The sequence below is a fragment of the Brachionichthys hirsutus genome, chromosome 15, assembly GCF_040956055.1.
Source record: "Brachionichthys hirsutus isolate HB-005 chromosome 15, CSIRO-AGI_Bhir_v1, whole genome shotgun sequence".
Taxonomy (NCBI): domain Eukaryota; kingdom Metazoa; phylum Chordata; class Actinopteri; order Lophiiformes; family Brachionichthyidae; genus Brachionichthys; species Brachionichthys hirsutus.
In genome coordinates this window covers 4,278,534-4,295,141 of record NC_090911.1, presented here as the reverse complement: position 1 = coordinate 4,295,141, position 16,608 = coordinate 4,278,534, and the positions used below count along the sequence as shown (strand labels likewise).

General features: G+C 42.5%; 1 protein-coding gene across 1 annotated transcript in view; it reads left to right on the top strand.

Moving 5' to 3' along the window:
• LOC137904537 (receptor-type tyrosine-protein phosphatase mu-like) overlaps positions 1–16,608 on the top strand; it is a 139,814-nt gene that overhangs the window by 79,105 nt on the left and 44,101 nt on the right. The window contains exons 9-12 of the mRNA XM_068748730.1: positions 174–283; positions 4,845–5,046; positions 5,740–5,842; positions 14,146–14,419. Of these exons, the coding sequence (XP_068604831.1) occupies positions 174–283; positions 4,845–5,046; positions 5,740–5,842; positions 14,146–14,419 (689 nt within the window). The remainder of the gene's footprint in view (positions 1–173; positions 284–4,844; positions 5,047–5,739; positions 5,843–14,145; positions 14,420–16,608) is intronic.

Below are 16,608 nucleotides of genomic sequence, written 5' to 3'. Positions count from 1 at the left end.
GGTCCTTGAAAAGCACTTATTAAGATTTCTCACGTCACAAGTCACAACAGAAGCAACTAATATCGTTCAATCGTTGACAGCATTTTAACCTGATGCACATGCACGTAATATGTATCCATTGAAATCCTACTGTGAACAATATTTAAGAAAATGAATGTGCTCGTCCCCTCCAGTGCCAGGGGCCGCTCCTCTGGAGTCCATTCAGGGCAGCGCTTACGAGGAGAAGATCATCTTGAAGTGGAGAGAACCGGTGCAGACCTACGGGATCATCACGCTGTACGAGGTACGAAAGGGTCGACAGAATGTTTACAGATATTTATCAGCCTTTTAAGTTACTCTTTCAGTTTGGATTTGTGAGCTCATGTTTGGAACTCCTTGTAAAACTGCAAAAAAAAAATCATTCATTTTCACAACTGCTTTATCCATAAACGGGTTGTGGGTAGTGCTGGAGGCGGGGTACACCCTGGACAAGCCGCCAGTTCAGACACAAAATAATTAGCTTAATCACCACACTTGATTCCACAGGCAATATTTCAATCATAAATTGACTACGGAGAAACAGTGGCTGTGGTTGCATGGCCAAAATGTCATTAATCCGATCAGAGTTCGGATTAAAATTATGATCAGATGCACTGTGTTCACGGACCCTAAAGATATTGATCCGATTACGACTTGCGTGTTCATGCGTCACATTTTTGATTGGAATAAATTATTTTGACATGCGCAATTTTGCCAAATATACCAGAAATAGTAGTAGTAGCTTCAACGAGCTTCCGGTAATAGCATAAGCGCGTGTAGCTGACGTCACAGACATGCGCAGTAAGGACGGGACGGCTTGTACCGAAACTTCGGAATAAGTGTTTTCATGCGCCCTGATCGGATTATCAATCGGTATAAACCACCCCTCTCGATCGGAATAAAATCTTGATGGGATTGAGCTTGATCGGGTCAGAGTATTCCCATTTGGGTGTGTACATGAAGCATTTTAATCCGATTAAATGTGTCCATGTAAACGCAGCCAGTGACACATTTACTTTAATAATGTGCGATTTGTTGTGGAACTATGTACTGTATAGTCTAAGAACCTGGCAGGACGTACGCCACTAAGGGAAGCCAGCCAATGAATGCAATACTGGACTATTCAATACTGAACCTGCAGAGGGAGAAAAGTTAGAAGACCGTGAAAAACAACTGGCTGTAATCAAGAGAAAGGGTCTCAGGAAATAAGAGCGAGTGAGAGACAGACTGGCACACAGAAGTTGATTCTGAGGTGTAAAAACCAAAGAGATGTCATGGGAAAGTGAATTTAATAGGAATGTAAATTTATTGATCCTTGGGAATCCTCTAATGAGAATAGCGGGGGAAATGGATCATGATTAACAATATCCCCTAAAACAGGCGGGGGGGGGGGGGGTCCGTTACCATGAAGGAATTTAACACGATGAAATTCCTTTTAGCAGTAAATTTACAGCAGGATTTAAAAATGATGGAAAAGGAGGGATCAAAGCATCTAACCTTAAATTGGATCCCTCTTGCTGTGTAATAAATGCACTGAGGCCTGAAATGATGACCGAATTACACAATAAGTACTTCAGTAAGTATTAACTTTTCCACAGTTGGAGACATCGTCTGCGGCCGCGGCTGCCCTGGTGATGCTTCTCTTTGCACTCTGGGCATGGATGCGACTGAACGCATTTATGCATTTAGCTGAGAACTTAAACAAGTTCGATCTTAAACAAGACAACATGGGGTGACAGCTTTGTTTTAGAACGTTCTGATTGGAGAACCATTAGTTTGGACTGATCTCACGCCATGCAAGTACCTTTCCGTCTGATATAAGATGGCTGAGCTGCCTGTGGCTGAGCTCTCTGCTGCTTCGGAGGAAGATTGGATTTACAATCCTAACATAATTGGAAAGTACTTGTGATGTAACGTGCATGCGCTGATAAATAGTTGTCCTGTCTGAGCTTTCGCTAAGGCTCTTTATAAGAGGAGCTCGCAGAGTTCCTTGTCAGTTTATTCGATATTCTTCTGCCACATCAGCGCTAAATTCTAGTTGTAGAAAGTTTAGACTTTACCTTTATTTCGTTTTTTTTGTTGTATGTCACAAGTCTCACTATTGTTCACACACCATACCATCTTCAACCACTTATCCGGGATCGGGTCGCGGTGTAAGCAGGGAAGCCCAGACTTCCCTCTCCCCGGCCACTTCTTGTCTTCCTGGGTCTTCCCCGTGGTCTCCCCCCCGGTGGGACGTGACACACACACACACACACACACGTTGATCTGAACCAGCTTCAGGTGGACGTAATCCTCCAGCCTTTCCCGCAGATTGATTCTGCTCTGTTGATTTTCCCTCCTCTCTCCGTTTGTTCACATTTGATATTTTGACTCGGTTAGTCGATGTTGACAGGACAATCTCTCATCCGCTTGGAGTGCCGATTGAAAAAAAAAAGGACGTTGTTGGAATTGGGTTCATTGTATAGGTTGCTGCAGAGGAAGACATGAGAAGTAGATATCCTCGTAGCTGCAACAAAACATGTTATTCAGGTCATCATGAAACAGCATAGTCTATTCAAGAGTGTGTCGTTCAGTGTCGTGTCCCGTGGGCTTCGAGGTGCCGGCAGAGTGAAGCAAAGCCATGGCCGTAAAAAAAACACACACATAATCTCTTTCAGAGCAACGCGTTTCAGATGTTTTTCTTTTTACAATTCCATTGTACAAATACAGTAAAAGCATTTAAAGCAAATGCCAGATTTTCATGTTTGCTCACACTAATGTTGAAGGATACAGTACGTGCCTCACTTACACAATAGCCCCCCCCCATCACCCAGGTTATTATATTTCTACAATACTGCAAGTATTCCTCTTGTTGTCTTCTTGGAAATTCTAGTGATATGGTTTAAATATACTGCAAAGATCATTATAGTGTTCCTAACATGGTCCTGCATCACAAGTCTTCTTTTTAAGAATGACAGAGTATCCCTATCAAACAGGGTGAGAGATGAGGAGATGCTGGCGAGCCTGCAGCTTGCTGCAGGTGTTTTCTCTCACAGCGCTGCAGCCTGACTCGGCTTTTAGAAAAGTAGCCCACAATATATTCCACTGGTGATCCCCAGAAGTTGCTTTTTACAAGTCAGGTCCTCTCTTTGATTTCCCTATTTCAAAGAACTGCAAGTGGAAAAACATCTGCCCAGACCTGAGCAGAGATATTCCAACCCTTTTCCTTATTGTCATGGCTGTGAATGTTATTTTATTATATGTAACTTTGCTCATAGACAATCCCCTTATTTATGGTTCTACAATTGTACAATTACAATTGCACAATATAAGCCATATTTAGCAATACTTATTGTGAAATATGATTTTTATTTTTCCTCTTCAAGCAAGAAATAACTTTAAGCAACTAATTTATAACTAAATTGGATTTTCAGAAAGCCAATAAATACCATTAAGCACTGTGCTTTCTCCTAAAAGTCACTAGTCTTATTAAATATTCAGCTTTTGTTTTTTGGTTTCACAAAGACTAAATGGGAAGGCCTCGAAGGACTTCTGAATTCGATGGACGCAAATGATGCCATTCCCCGAACTCTCGGCGTTCCTTAATTGGAATTCTAATGGAGATGTTCCTGCATGAACTGATGTTTTTTGTTAAAGTAGGATTTGACTGTTATTCAAAATGGATATTAGCAAAAAAAAAAAAATCCGTATTTATTAATGTCGAAGAAACGCATCTTTGAAAGCAGCAGCTTTGATTGGACAATAATACAAAGCTGAATCTTACAACTGTTATCAAAGGGCTCCTCTCCATGGATGTCTCTAATTTTAAATTGCCGGTATATAATACATTTCAAAGCAGCAATAAACCTACACTATAAAAGGTGCTGTTGATAGGTCTTGCTCAGAATCCTATGCAGGACTCGTCCTCTCGGGTTTAGGAGCTTCTTTGTCTCATGCAATGCATCAGTAGAATGCAGATTAAGCTCCATTTGCTCCCCCCATGAATGAATGAGGAATCCGTTCCATCTGTCTCTTTGTCCATCGTGTTTCCGTTCCAGAGCATGATCAGTGTACAATATTTCTTCATTAAACGTTCAACAACCATGTATTTTGACATCTTGCATCTCATCTTGGGGTTGATCTCAAATATAATAAAGCATTTCTCTACCAAACTTTCTACACTTAACAACCGGGCGCTGGTTTGTTTTTTGAAGTTTTGCTATTTTTAATTATTTTGTTTCCATGGTCACATTAGGCTCATTCTGTGAGTGGGCATTGTCTCAGTTGAAGGTTCCCAGGACAGTATTTGTTCATGAAATGATAGCAGTTAATTTAATTTATTTTATTTTTTTCATAAAAAAATAATTCTCAAATATACTATTTTATATATATTTTTAATTGTCAGGGACAGCTAAGATTTCTTATTACAATCTGCCTTCAGTGAAATACGTAGTTTGTCTTTGTCTTATATGTAATGGAGCATGTCGTTTGCTATATTATGTTTATGTATTGATTATCAATTACATACAGTAAATGTTGTCAGTCACGTCATGTACTTCACTTGACTCTACTCAGTTGTACAAGCACACTGAGATGAAGAAGTAAAACACAGGATGTGGGTGTGTGTAGGTGTGTGTGTTGCTAGTCGGGCAGCGAGAGAGAAAGCGAGGAAATGGGAATAAATCTCAGTGGAAGTGAAAACATTGTTAGTGCAGTAAACATTCAAGCTTCTGGACTCCTTTAATGCATCCGACATGGAAAGTGTTCATAGGATTTATACAGCTGAGCAGAGCTCAACGAGCTCCAGAGGCTACCATCACATTATTCATGCTTTCCCTCCCTAGATCTCCTATAAAGCGGTGAGCTCTTTTGACCCTGAACTGGACCTCTCCAACCAGAGTGGGAAGGCAGTGAAGCTGGGCAACGAGACCACCCACATGTTCACAGGCCTCTACCCAGGCTCTACGTACTCCTTCACCCTGCGCGCAAGCACAGCCAAGGGCTACGGCCCCGCTGTCATCACCCAGTTCACCACCAAGATTTCAGGTCAGCGGGGTCAACAGTGTGCAGATGAGTTTAAAAATCTTTCAGTGCTGCTGGAGGTCTTTATGACCAAATGTGTGAATGTAGAGTGAAACTCTGACAAAGTTAAACAGTAACGGTTTAGCTCTGGTTTCTTCTGTCTCGATGGCTGCTTTGCAACACCTTTAATCACATGTGAAGAATAACACAATATAGCTCATCCTCAATACGTTAAGATATTTTATTCTTTATCACCGAACCAGTTGTTTCATGCTCAATGGTATTTTTTTATCTGGAAATTGTATTGATTCCACAGAAATGCCTCATTGATCAAAGACAAATTGAATTCCTCAACCCCCCCCCCCCCCGCTGAACACACTCAATGAAAAGTGGGATTGATTTAGATGACGATCATGGCGCCGCATGGGATTATTTCTTTTACATGAAAACTTTAGTTCGGCCAGATTTCATGAATATTTCTGTGGCAGCAGCAAATGTTTCACACACTCTTTTATGGATGCACTTAATGATTAAATAATGTCGTTATAAAGCCAAAAGACAGGAAGTTGTTTGTGAAAAAAGGTTACATTTACTGCCCCAGCTGGATGACTTAAGAGGGCTTTCTCTAAAATGGATTTTATGGTGTGCCGCCGTAAAAAAAAAAACCCTCTGTGTGTGTGTGTGCGTGCGTGTGTATCTGTGTGTGTTCCTTCCCAGCTCCTTCCATGCCAGCGTATGACCAGGAAACCTCCCTGAACCAAACAGACACCACCGTCACAGTGCTGCTCAAACCAGCCCAGAGCAGAGGTGCCCCCGTGAGGTAGGCTATCAAAATGAGCCCGTACACAACTAAACGCACATTAAAACACGCTGAACGACCGTCAGTAGCAAGACAATGATCAAAGCACTCATGTTTATCAGTTCCCCACCCTGAAGGAATGTTGCCTGGGAATTCTGCACCTGACTGTACATGTCTATTTTTCTTAGCTTTTATATGTTTGTGGGATTTGATCTTGTGAAAAAAGAAGCACAGGCTTTGAAAATGAGATCACAGAACCCGGTCCAGCCAAGGCTATAGCTCCAGGAGCTCTCCCTTTACACGTCTTTTATGTACTACTGTCCGCCACCAGCCTCTGTGGGATTCCGGGGGGAACCGAGGGATTGTTTTTTTTCCCAATTGATGCTGCATCTATTAGTCATTTATGAAGGAAGCCGCGTCCATGCATTGTTTAAATTTCGGGTGGTTGTGCAGAAATTGTTGGTTTACCGAAGGCCAGTGGACGCAACTTGCTTAATCCTCCTCTAATTATTTAGCTATCAAACAACAAAAAATATTTTTTTTGGGTTTCCAAATTTGTTTCCTTTCATCCAGTTTATCTCGTTTTATTAGACTGCAAGCATGTGTGTGTGTGTGTGCGTGTGCTTTGTACAAAATTTCCTACTAGAAATAATAAGAGCCATCCTCTTAAATCTACTAAAGAAGAGATTTAGTAATTCATTTAAACTGTTTTAAATGAATTCCACAGCAAGAAGAAGAAGGTACCGGGTCCGAAACCTATCTGCGGGTTCTCTCGGGGTGTATGTTTAACGAGACTCAAGATAATCAATCGACCTCCATCAACTGTGGAGGCTTTCAGGTGCACGGTTCTTTCCGCACCTCCTGGCTTCATTTGAATCTCAGTGGGGTAGAGGCTGGCAATCCTCATTTGTGCAGCCAACGTCTCAAAAAAATAGGAATTTGCAAAAGAAAGGAGGTTGCAGAGGGCAGCAGACGGGAGAGATTATGATGCCATCCTATAAGACAAGATACTGGCACGCATTGGAAGGCGTTTTCCACCTCCTCCCGCTCAAGTGACACACGAGATGCCTCTGAAAATCTAAGGTGCCAGTAAAGTATCTTCCATTCAGAGGACTTAAGTCAGGCTGTCTGGTGGGATGTGCTGTCGGGCCATAAATAGTAAATATAGAATTCACACAGCTCAAAAACTAACACCTCTCATCTTTTGTTCAGTTTGGGGGTTGATATACAAGATTAAGTGGCACATGTGAAGAGATTTCTTCCAAATAAGTCGCAGATAAGGAAGAGTCCCTGAAGTCAGGAACAAAAGATGAGCATAGATGATCCATGGAAGAGAGTATTTTGTCAAGTATTTTGTCCCTTCCTGGTTAGATTAACTCACATTGCAATAATTTCTTGCCATTTTTCTAGCGTGTCTGGTAACTTGTTTTGTAATTGAACACTTCATGAAATCAGTTTTAGAGCTCATATGAAGCAAGGATTTCACGAAGGGCAACACTAATCTGCAGCACGACAGAGCAGAGCGGCGTGAAGCGTGATTTTCTAATGCAGTCTTGCATGCTGATTGGGTTTGGGAGGTAATAGAGCTCCACGCATTTCAGTTTCAAGCAGCAGATGTTTTGCTTTAATGCAGGAAATTAAGATCACACGATAGTGATGTCTCATGAAAAAGTCAAGCTGTAACTGACGACCAATGATTTGACTCTGGCATCTTGCAGTCACGCTGGAGTAAGATAATACTTCAGATCTGTCTAATTTCAAATCGGTATAACATTTCCAACTTGGATTCGTCTTCTAATCCCGGGGGGACGGGGGGGGGGGACGGCACACGTAGCCGGAACAGTTTTCACCAGAGGGGACACTGTTCCTTTAAGAGGATTAGGGAACTGTCTATCAGTCATGTCATGTTTAGCTAATGTTTGCAATGGCCCCTCATCGGGGCCAGAATACGCCTCCTCAATCCGTCGCTTCAAAATAAATGTACTGCCTCTGCAGAAATAAATGATTTGAGATGCCTTCTTATCATTTGTGCCATAAAATCAGCACTGCTCTCTTTGCTTGCCGTAACCTTTGCCTTGAGCGAGTTCACACACATACATAAAGAAAAATAGCTGCAAAAATACAGCGGTTTACGGCATTTTAGGAGCATATTGAAGAAAATTGAGTCCCAGCGTAGGTTTTACCCTGTAGCGTGAGATTATATGCACTCAACCGTGGCCGGAAATCATTTTAAATGATTTTCTACAGTCCTAAAATAAGCACCAACTTTCTTTGATCACGGCATAACAAATGCTGTGCGTAAACATGACACAACTCAGTGATTTTTTTCTTTACAGTTTAATGGCCGATGTAACTGATAGCACCTTCTAATTTGTTTGCGTTATAGGTGTCTGGTCACCAGGGAAACATAAATAGTCAGGATGCTCGCTCAGGAGAAGAGCGTTACTTACAGCCACTCTTAAATCAGACACTTAGGTATTCACAAACCTGACCAAATGCAGAAGAGAAACAGCGGCATTGATTGGAATTCTTGCCATAAGCGTTCCCTCATCCTCTCAAACAGCCCATCATTCTCCCTTATCAGCACGTACGAAAAATAAATCGGCATTTAGGGTCACAATCCAGTCGATTTTGAGTCAATCCGCCATAATTGGTTGGCGTCACAAAGCGGCAGAGCTAAAATCTATTGGGCAGCAAGACTGCAGGAGGCCTAATTGGTGTCAGCTCAGGTTGCAACGCTGCTGCAGGAATACAGGTCTGCACTATCAGCCCCTCTGGCAGACCACTTAAACAGCTTGCCCCGTTCTTCTCCTAAAGCTGCATTCCCCTTCCTCTCCTTGTCTCTCAATCTTCTGCTCAGGAGGAGATTTCAGCGGTTTTGTAATTAAGCATAATTATGCATCACTCACAGTGGCATATGGTGAGCGCTGCGGATTTCCTCTCCTGAGGTTTCCCTTCAATCTGTGATTGGAATTTTCGTAGCATTTACTGAAATGTAGCTTAACTTTTTCATCACATATCTTGCAACAGGATAGACTGGCTCATTGCCAATAGGCTGGCTGTACTGTACACATTTAAAATATATATTTTTTAATGTAGAAAAGTACTCGGCGAACGCAGACCTCCGCCAAGCACCTCAGTCTCCCTATATTATGATTTACACCAAAAATAATGGCCCGACATTTATTTTATTTATATTTCTAGATTCCATGAAAATATACCTTTAGCAATTCGATTCACATTGATATCATTATTAGTTTAGAAGTTATTCACAAAAAGCACAGTCTCTTGGTAAAGGCCAGTAAAAACAGAAACTCATTTGTGGAGGCAATAAGTGAGAAATTATTGAAAGTGTCCAAAAACAAAATTGTTTTGTTGTGAAAACTTTGTTTTCAACTGGATCTGTTTCCTCAGCTATTAAAGATAGAATTCGAGAATACGGGATGACACGTATAAGAAGGAGAGCCTGAACATACTGAGGGAACAGAGAGGATATTCTGGCAGAGAACTGTCCAGAGAGGCAGGAGCTGATTAGGTGAGATGTGGAACAGGTGCGTCTCGTTCAGTTCAACAAAGCCTCCGCAGCTGTGCAGGGGCAGAAATTAACCTGCAGCAAAAGTCACCATAGCAACTAGGGATGTCCCGATCAGCTTTTTTTGACCCCCAGTCCGAGTCATTTGATTTTGAACCGATACCGAGTCAAGATCCGATACTTCTTTAAAATTTTCCTCTGTTGGGTGGTTTTATGTTTATTTTTTTATTTTTTTTATTATCAGAACGGTTCGCCTGTGCACCTTATCTGTTTCACCATATAGTGTGGGAAATGTTCTCTCGAATCCTTGTATGTTTTTGACATGTGAAGGAATTGACAAATAAAGCTACTTTGACTTTGACTTTGACATTCAAGTAATAAATAAAATACTTTTTTCACTTTAGACTTGGACTAGTGCAACAGGAAATATTAAATATTAATATCTTATTTAATATGAAATTAACAGCAGCTTAACCGCAGGTTTTTGTCATCCACTTCAAAATACTTCCACAGCGCAGACAATCTCGCGTGACTCGCTTCAAACTGCTTCTGTGCTTAGTGTCACAGGAAGTGATGTCACGCCGAACGCGTTACCATCTCTGTCTGTAGGAGAGAGCTGTCATTCTGTGCCACAGCGTAACTCCAGAGCTGACAAGAAGTAATGAATGACAATAACTATCCATAAATATCCGAGTCCTAATCGGGAGCTAACGTCCGATTCCACAAACTCGTGGTCGGGCCGGATTTCTGATCACAAGATCGGATCGGGACATCCCTAATAGCAACCCTCACAGATGGGTTTTCAATGTTAACATTTCTGTGCTTTTCTTGTTCAAATAGAATCATTCTTTAAATCCTCTAGATGTGAATGAAACTTCCAAATAATTTATTGGCATCACATCACATGCAACTGTAAAGGATACTTTTCTCCTTGTGATTGTCCCAGGATTTTAATCTGTTGTTTGTCATTCTTGCCATGTTCAATCCAGTATATGACTAAATGACTCTGGTCTGTCAAAGGGACTCATCATGTAAATTGTGAATGCAGCAGGAGGTGTCAGCTGTCAAAGGCGCATTAAGATGACATCAGTAATTACAGGAAAGAGGAGTCATCGCATTCATGAGGGCGTTTCTTTAAATATTTCATGCGTATGCTGCACGTTGCTGTTGAAAATGGGTTTGAATGAAACGGGTAAAGTGGGTATTATTGTTACCAACGCTCAAATTGATGAACAAAACATTTTATTAAATTGCTAATTTATTGTGAGCTACTTTTCAGCTTCTTGCCGCAGTGGCTCTTCTGTGGAAGTGATTCAGATTTCCACTTTACAAGAGTTCTTACCCTCTGAGCCTCATAGCCTTTGGCACTTTGGATGTTTTGCCTGGGAAAGAGAAGTCTTATTTTTGCATTGTGTCTAAATCGTAGCGCAGCCACATCATCATATCATAAGAAGCCTCCTGTGGGGAACCAGAGTTGTTTTGTTTCCTCGTCTGTGATTGATTTGCAATATGAAATGCTAAGATGGGAAAGCTCTGAGCACATTGCTACAGCAAACAATAGAAAGCTATTGGAGCCATAATTCTTCATAGCTGAATATATATAATGGCGTAAACATGGCCTTTTTTCCTAGTTTATCCTGAAAGAGCAGTTAGTGTCGATGCATTACACCTGATGGAATATGACTGACAGGAGACATCATTTTAAATTCTGGTCCCGTCAAAGCTCACATCAGATCTACAGTACAGTTTTAGACGAGGCCAATCATCACTCATTCCTCTGCTGCTACTTAAGGGGCTCCCATGCAGCATCGCCAGCTGCCCTTTGACCCCTGCTCTCAATAAGGGACAGTAATTAAGGCTGACTTCTCCTGCAGACTCTCAGCGGGATCAGGTATTTCATCACCTCCCAACCCCAGTAAGTGGGAGCACTCGGAGGAGTTGGGACGCACCCACTGAGCGTAACGGGGGGGGGGGGGGGGGTTCTAATGACACTGTAGGAACCATATGATAAACTGCAGGGTTAAAGAGCACATGCTGTACACACAAGGGAACACTTAATCATCCGGTACCAACTGCAGGGAACAATTGATCATCTCCAGGGCTGTTGGTACTGTGACTACACAGTTTAAGAGTACAAGGCTACAGCACAGATTTCATTTGCTCCATAATGCGGAGGTTCATATGATGCCAACGTCATTTTGCATGGCATAATAGAAGTTAAAGAATAAATTAGAAATTAATTCTGTACAATGAAAAATAGACTAATACATCAACAAAGTAATGAAGAGTCATATGTTCATGTTCAAATCGTATTTATTCTGATCTGTAGCCAATAGCGCTGGAATCTTCTTTAGCTCAAGAGACTTTGGCACGGAGGCAACGCTGAGATCTAATTCCTTAGGTGAGGGATGGGTCGACAAGATTGTGAGATCTTTCTGTAGCCAAAACGTTCTTCTAACCTTGCATGTCAGTTGGCATCAACACCTATATCTGAATGAGCAAACGCATGTTGGTGCCAGGTGCCGCTCCATGTTGGATCGATAGGCAGTTGATCTGACCTGGATTGTGATCACATCTCGGTGGCTATCAAAATATTGTGAATTGAATACCGGATATAATGTTTATCCTTATGTAAGAGCATGAAAAGAACAAAATACAAGGTTTCAAAAATGGCTCTAAAAAGAACAGTTAGAATTAATCCAATAATGAAATGATGTATTTATATCTTTTATGTTTTTCAGAGACGTGCTAAAATCAGAAATGTGTCTCGCTGTATGTAGAATTCACAGATCAGCCGTAATAATTAGTTGGCTGTTTTGGAGCTCTAGTCCCCAATCATGGCTCCTTATTCCCAGTGGCAGCTGTAAACAGAGTCTTTGTCACTCAGTGACTCAATAGATTTAGCAGGTGGATGCGAGATGCATACTAACGTGAACTTCTATAAGACAGTCAGTCTCCCCCTCCAGCTAAGTGGCCGACTCGGAGACAATATCATCTCTGTCAGAGGCACAGAGGGCTGCAGTTTTGATCTAGCTAAACACAAGGCTCAGGTGGAGAGGAAATGGAGAGAGCCGTTAACCTTTTCAGTTGTTGAATAATGAAAATGCAAATAACGCCAGGCCCTGTCCAATGCCACTGCTCATTTATCTTGCATTATGTTTTTGAGCCTTGAGCGTTTCCTGTTCAAGTATTACCAGGTGAATGTGTTATATTTGGATATTTACCAAAATTTGGTTGTTTACGAGCACAGTTGTTGAGATATGTTTGCGTCTTTCTAGAGTCACGTCCCTATGCATTTTAAATTGTTGCTCACACTTGACATTTGGATGTTAAATCATCAGAGAAACAAAATACGATCATGCCAGCTGGGTCTCAGCTAATAGATGTCTATCATTCATCAGTGAAACACAAGTATATAATGTGAAACTTGGGCCTTGGTATTGACATGCACTACACTCAGTGTCAGGCAAGTGGGAGGCCTCATGGGGACATATTGTTACGTGCTCTGCACATGGCTCCGCCCACGCAAGGATTCAGGTGGATTTCATTTGTTCTTTGAATGGTCTTGGTCACTTTTTGTACTTATATTATTTTGTTTTGGAGGTAAATCTGGGGAGGTTTGTGTAGAATTCACAGATCAGCCCTTAATAATTAGTTGGCTGTTTTTGAACCCACTATATTTTGTGTTCTGGAGCGCTGCCTTCTCCCAGCCTGTAAATAGGCTGGCTTTCAGGTGCTTTGGTTGCTCGCGCTCTCGCCTCAGTACCGTTTGGCGCACCTGTGCGCGCATGGCGCTCCAGTCACCAGCTCGCTTCTGCAGGCTGAACGCCGTGATTCATCGCCGGTGCTGGGGCTTCGGTTTTATTTGCAGCCCTAGCTTTTGGCTCCTTTTGGCTGTATGAGCAGCAGTATGGCTTTTTGCAGAGGAAAAGTACCACAAAAGCAAAGTTTGTGTTGAGGCTAGCAATGGAGAAGTACAGGGACGGTCAGAAGGAGCTGCATTGTGTCTTTGTGGATCTAGAGAAAGCCTATGACGGGGTGCCAAGAGAGGAACTGTGGTACTGCATGAGGAAGTCTGGAGTGGCAAAGACGTATGTCAGTGCAGTTCAGGACATGTCAGATGGTTGTACGACACCAGTGAAGGGATTGGGATTGCACCAGGGATCAGTTTTGAGCCCCTTTTCATTTGCCATGTTGATGGATAGACTAACAGATGGGGTGAGACAGGAAGCTCCTTGGAATATGATGTTTGCAGATGACATTGTGATCTGCAGTCAGAGCAGGGAGCAGATAGAGAATTTAGAGAAGTGGAGGTCTGCTCTAGAAAAGAGAAGAATGAAGGTGAGCAGGAGTAAAACAGAGTACGTGTGTGTAAATGAGAAGACCCCAGGGGTCCAGTTTGAGTTGCACTTTGTTTTTTTTTATTTTTGTTTCGGGGCACAGGGTACAAAATTGAACGTTTAAACCTTCATCGTTGCTTCTGTGTCCTCCTTGAATACGTTGTTTCTCGTTTTGGGCCGTAACACAGACACACAATCATGCACTATATCGTGATACTTTGAATTAAAACCTTTAATGAGCAAATCTGAAATGGCTCTATAAGAAGTACATCAAAAAGATCCTCTTCTATCTTATGTCTAGAAGAAGAAGAATTTCTTGAAACTTGGTCTTGGTTTTTGATGTGCTCTGCTTTCATCATGTATTGCTGCCCCATCCATAAAGATGTTTTTCTTTCTGAGACTTCTTTAGCCTGTTGGAAACGTTTCATTCTGTTTGTGTCCTCTGCTTGCAGTGCATACCAGGTAGTGGTGGAGCAGGAGCGACCACGGCGAGCAAGAGGCACGGCGGAAATCCTACGTTGCTACCCAGTTCCCATCCATTTCCAGAATGCGACTCTCTTAAACTCCCAGTACTACTTCACCGCTCAGTTCCCTGCCGCCGGCATCCACTCGGCACAGCCCTTCACTGTGGGGGACAACAAGACCTACAACGGCTACTGGAACGCCCCTCTGCTGCCTCAGAAGAGCTATAGCATCTACTACCAGGCTGTCAGCACAGCCAACGGGGTGCGTGGTTCCACTTTATTCCAGCAGCGTCAGTCAAAGTTGCATCAAAGCTATAAATAAGACATTTGTGCGCAAAAAACAGAAAACGTTTATTTTTATTTTTGGCAGCCAATACTTTCTTTAAATAACATTATTACAGATTAGACAAGACAATTAAAAAGTACTTTAAGGAATTAAGCTCCATACATATTTATTTATCACTAACAAGAATGATGGGGTGCATAATTACACTCCACAATTAGCAGTTTTACATTTCTCAGTGCAATTTGTTGACTTAAAATATTTAATACTTTGAAATTGTGAAAAATTATAATTACATTGTATAATGATGAGTATTTATTTAAATAAAGGAGCATTTTTTTTTCTTTGTATAAGCAAAACATGACCCCCAAAAAAGGACAACTAATGTAATTTGTATTAGCTGGTTGACATTTTGTTGCTTGACAGCGCTAATAAGTATGTATAGTAACACTGTCACGACTCAGCAACTAAACAAGACAGATAAACGTAACCAAGGGAAGGTCGGGTTGTTCTTAATTTAATAATCGCGGGCAAGAAATCCATCGAATTTAATGAAGGTGAAAGTCGACCTTTTTTTATGTTCCTCGTCGTTTATGCAGGACTCACCTGAGCTAAACCATCGTTTCTCGTCACAGGCACAACCGCTTAAAGCGCGTAAAACAATGCTAATTATTTTGCCGCTGACTTAAATGAGAATGAACGCTGGGCTGACGGATTGATTGACCCGTTGAATTAAAGGAGCTGAAGTTTCCACACACCGTCTGCTCCCACGGGGAGACACGTGCACAGAGCAGCACAATTTCATCTGGCCTCAGCTCGACGTGTCGGTTCTCTGGCGCATCTTAATAAGCTACGGCGGGGTCAGGCGTGGAGCGCAGCGAGCCGGGGCGGTGACGGGCTCGCTCTCCAGCCATTACTGCTGCCCTGTTCTCCTGCCTCATCCGATGAGCTTTACGGAAAACACCAGACAAGTCGCTGATTGGCCGCGCTAAGGAGGAGCAGGTGTCCGACCAGCGGTAAAGTGTGAGAGGCAGGCAAATCCGACAGGGCTGCCAAATCGCACAGGTCAAATACAAGTGACACTTGGCAGGGTCCTCCTTCCAGTCACAACAGACAGCTCAACGGTGACTTCAAGAACCCATTGCGGCCCTGAATTAGAATCCCAATAACCAGGCTGCTTTAAAAGCACGAGCACGTCTTAAAGGAGGCGGTAAGAATGACGCCTGGGGCGAGGCTGAATACAATTAGCGAGTTTTGTTCTTTGGAGTAACACATCGGCGCAGGATTTGCCGGGGAGTCGCAGGAATTGGCTTACAGTTCTTTATTGTGATCAGACTAAGTGAAAGAGCTACTCGTTGACGCAGAATAAAGCTGCGTCTTCTTCTATGTTTCTATTCAGCGTTTGGGCTCACAATAGTCCGTGCGCATTATCTGCCATTAAGCCGTTAGGATCAATGGATGTCACGAGAAATTTAAATTAAAGTCTGAGGATGGCTGCACTTGAAATAGTTACCAGGTATTATTGCATCGTCTTCCACTAATAGTCAGATTTAATGTTGCTTTTTAGAAGGAAGGCCATTGGAGAGCTTCGGTGCTGCTGTCGAATGAAGACGCACGCATTGAGAATAAGCATTAATGGCCTTTCTTTAGTAAACCCCTCATTGTGTTTAAATGTTGGCTCTCCTGTGCGCTCTCATTGGCCGGGTCAAACACAACACTCAACGGCTCTGTGTTCCCGTCTGGGTCCTCTTTCCTTTTCAGCAGACCTTTGTTGACAACAAACTTCTCTGCCAACAGCAAGCTTTTATTTTTCTGTTTTCTTTTGTGTGCGTGTGTGTGTGTGTGTGTGTGTGTAAAGGCTGTTGTCAGAGCTGAAACTCCCTTATATATTCAGAAAGGCTCCCTGAAGTGTCATTTTTAGAGCCCTGCATGCTGTATTGGTGTCGCGTGTCACGGGGCGATGGCTTCCTCCACAGTGGCTGAGCACCTTGAGCCGCAGGCTGCCGACAGATCGCCGTTGGCTGACGAATCAGCAGCTCAACGCCGCTAATCTATACTCGAGGCCTTCTTGCCTTACTGCGTTTTGTGGCACAGTCGCTGCTCTCATAAGATGATAAGGAGCAGCGTGGAACTGGCTGAACATGGCGTCTCACGCAGCTGCGTTTACT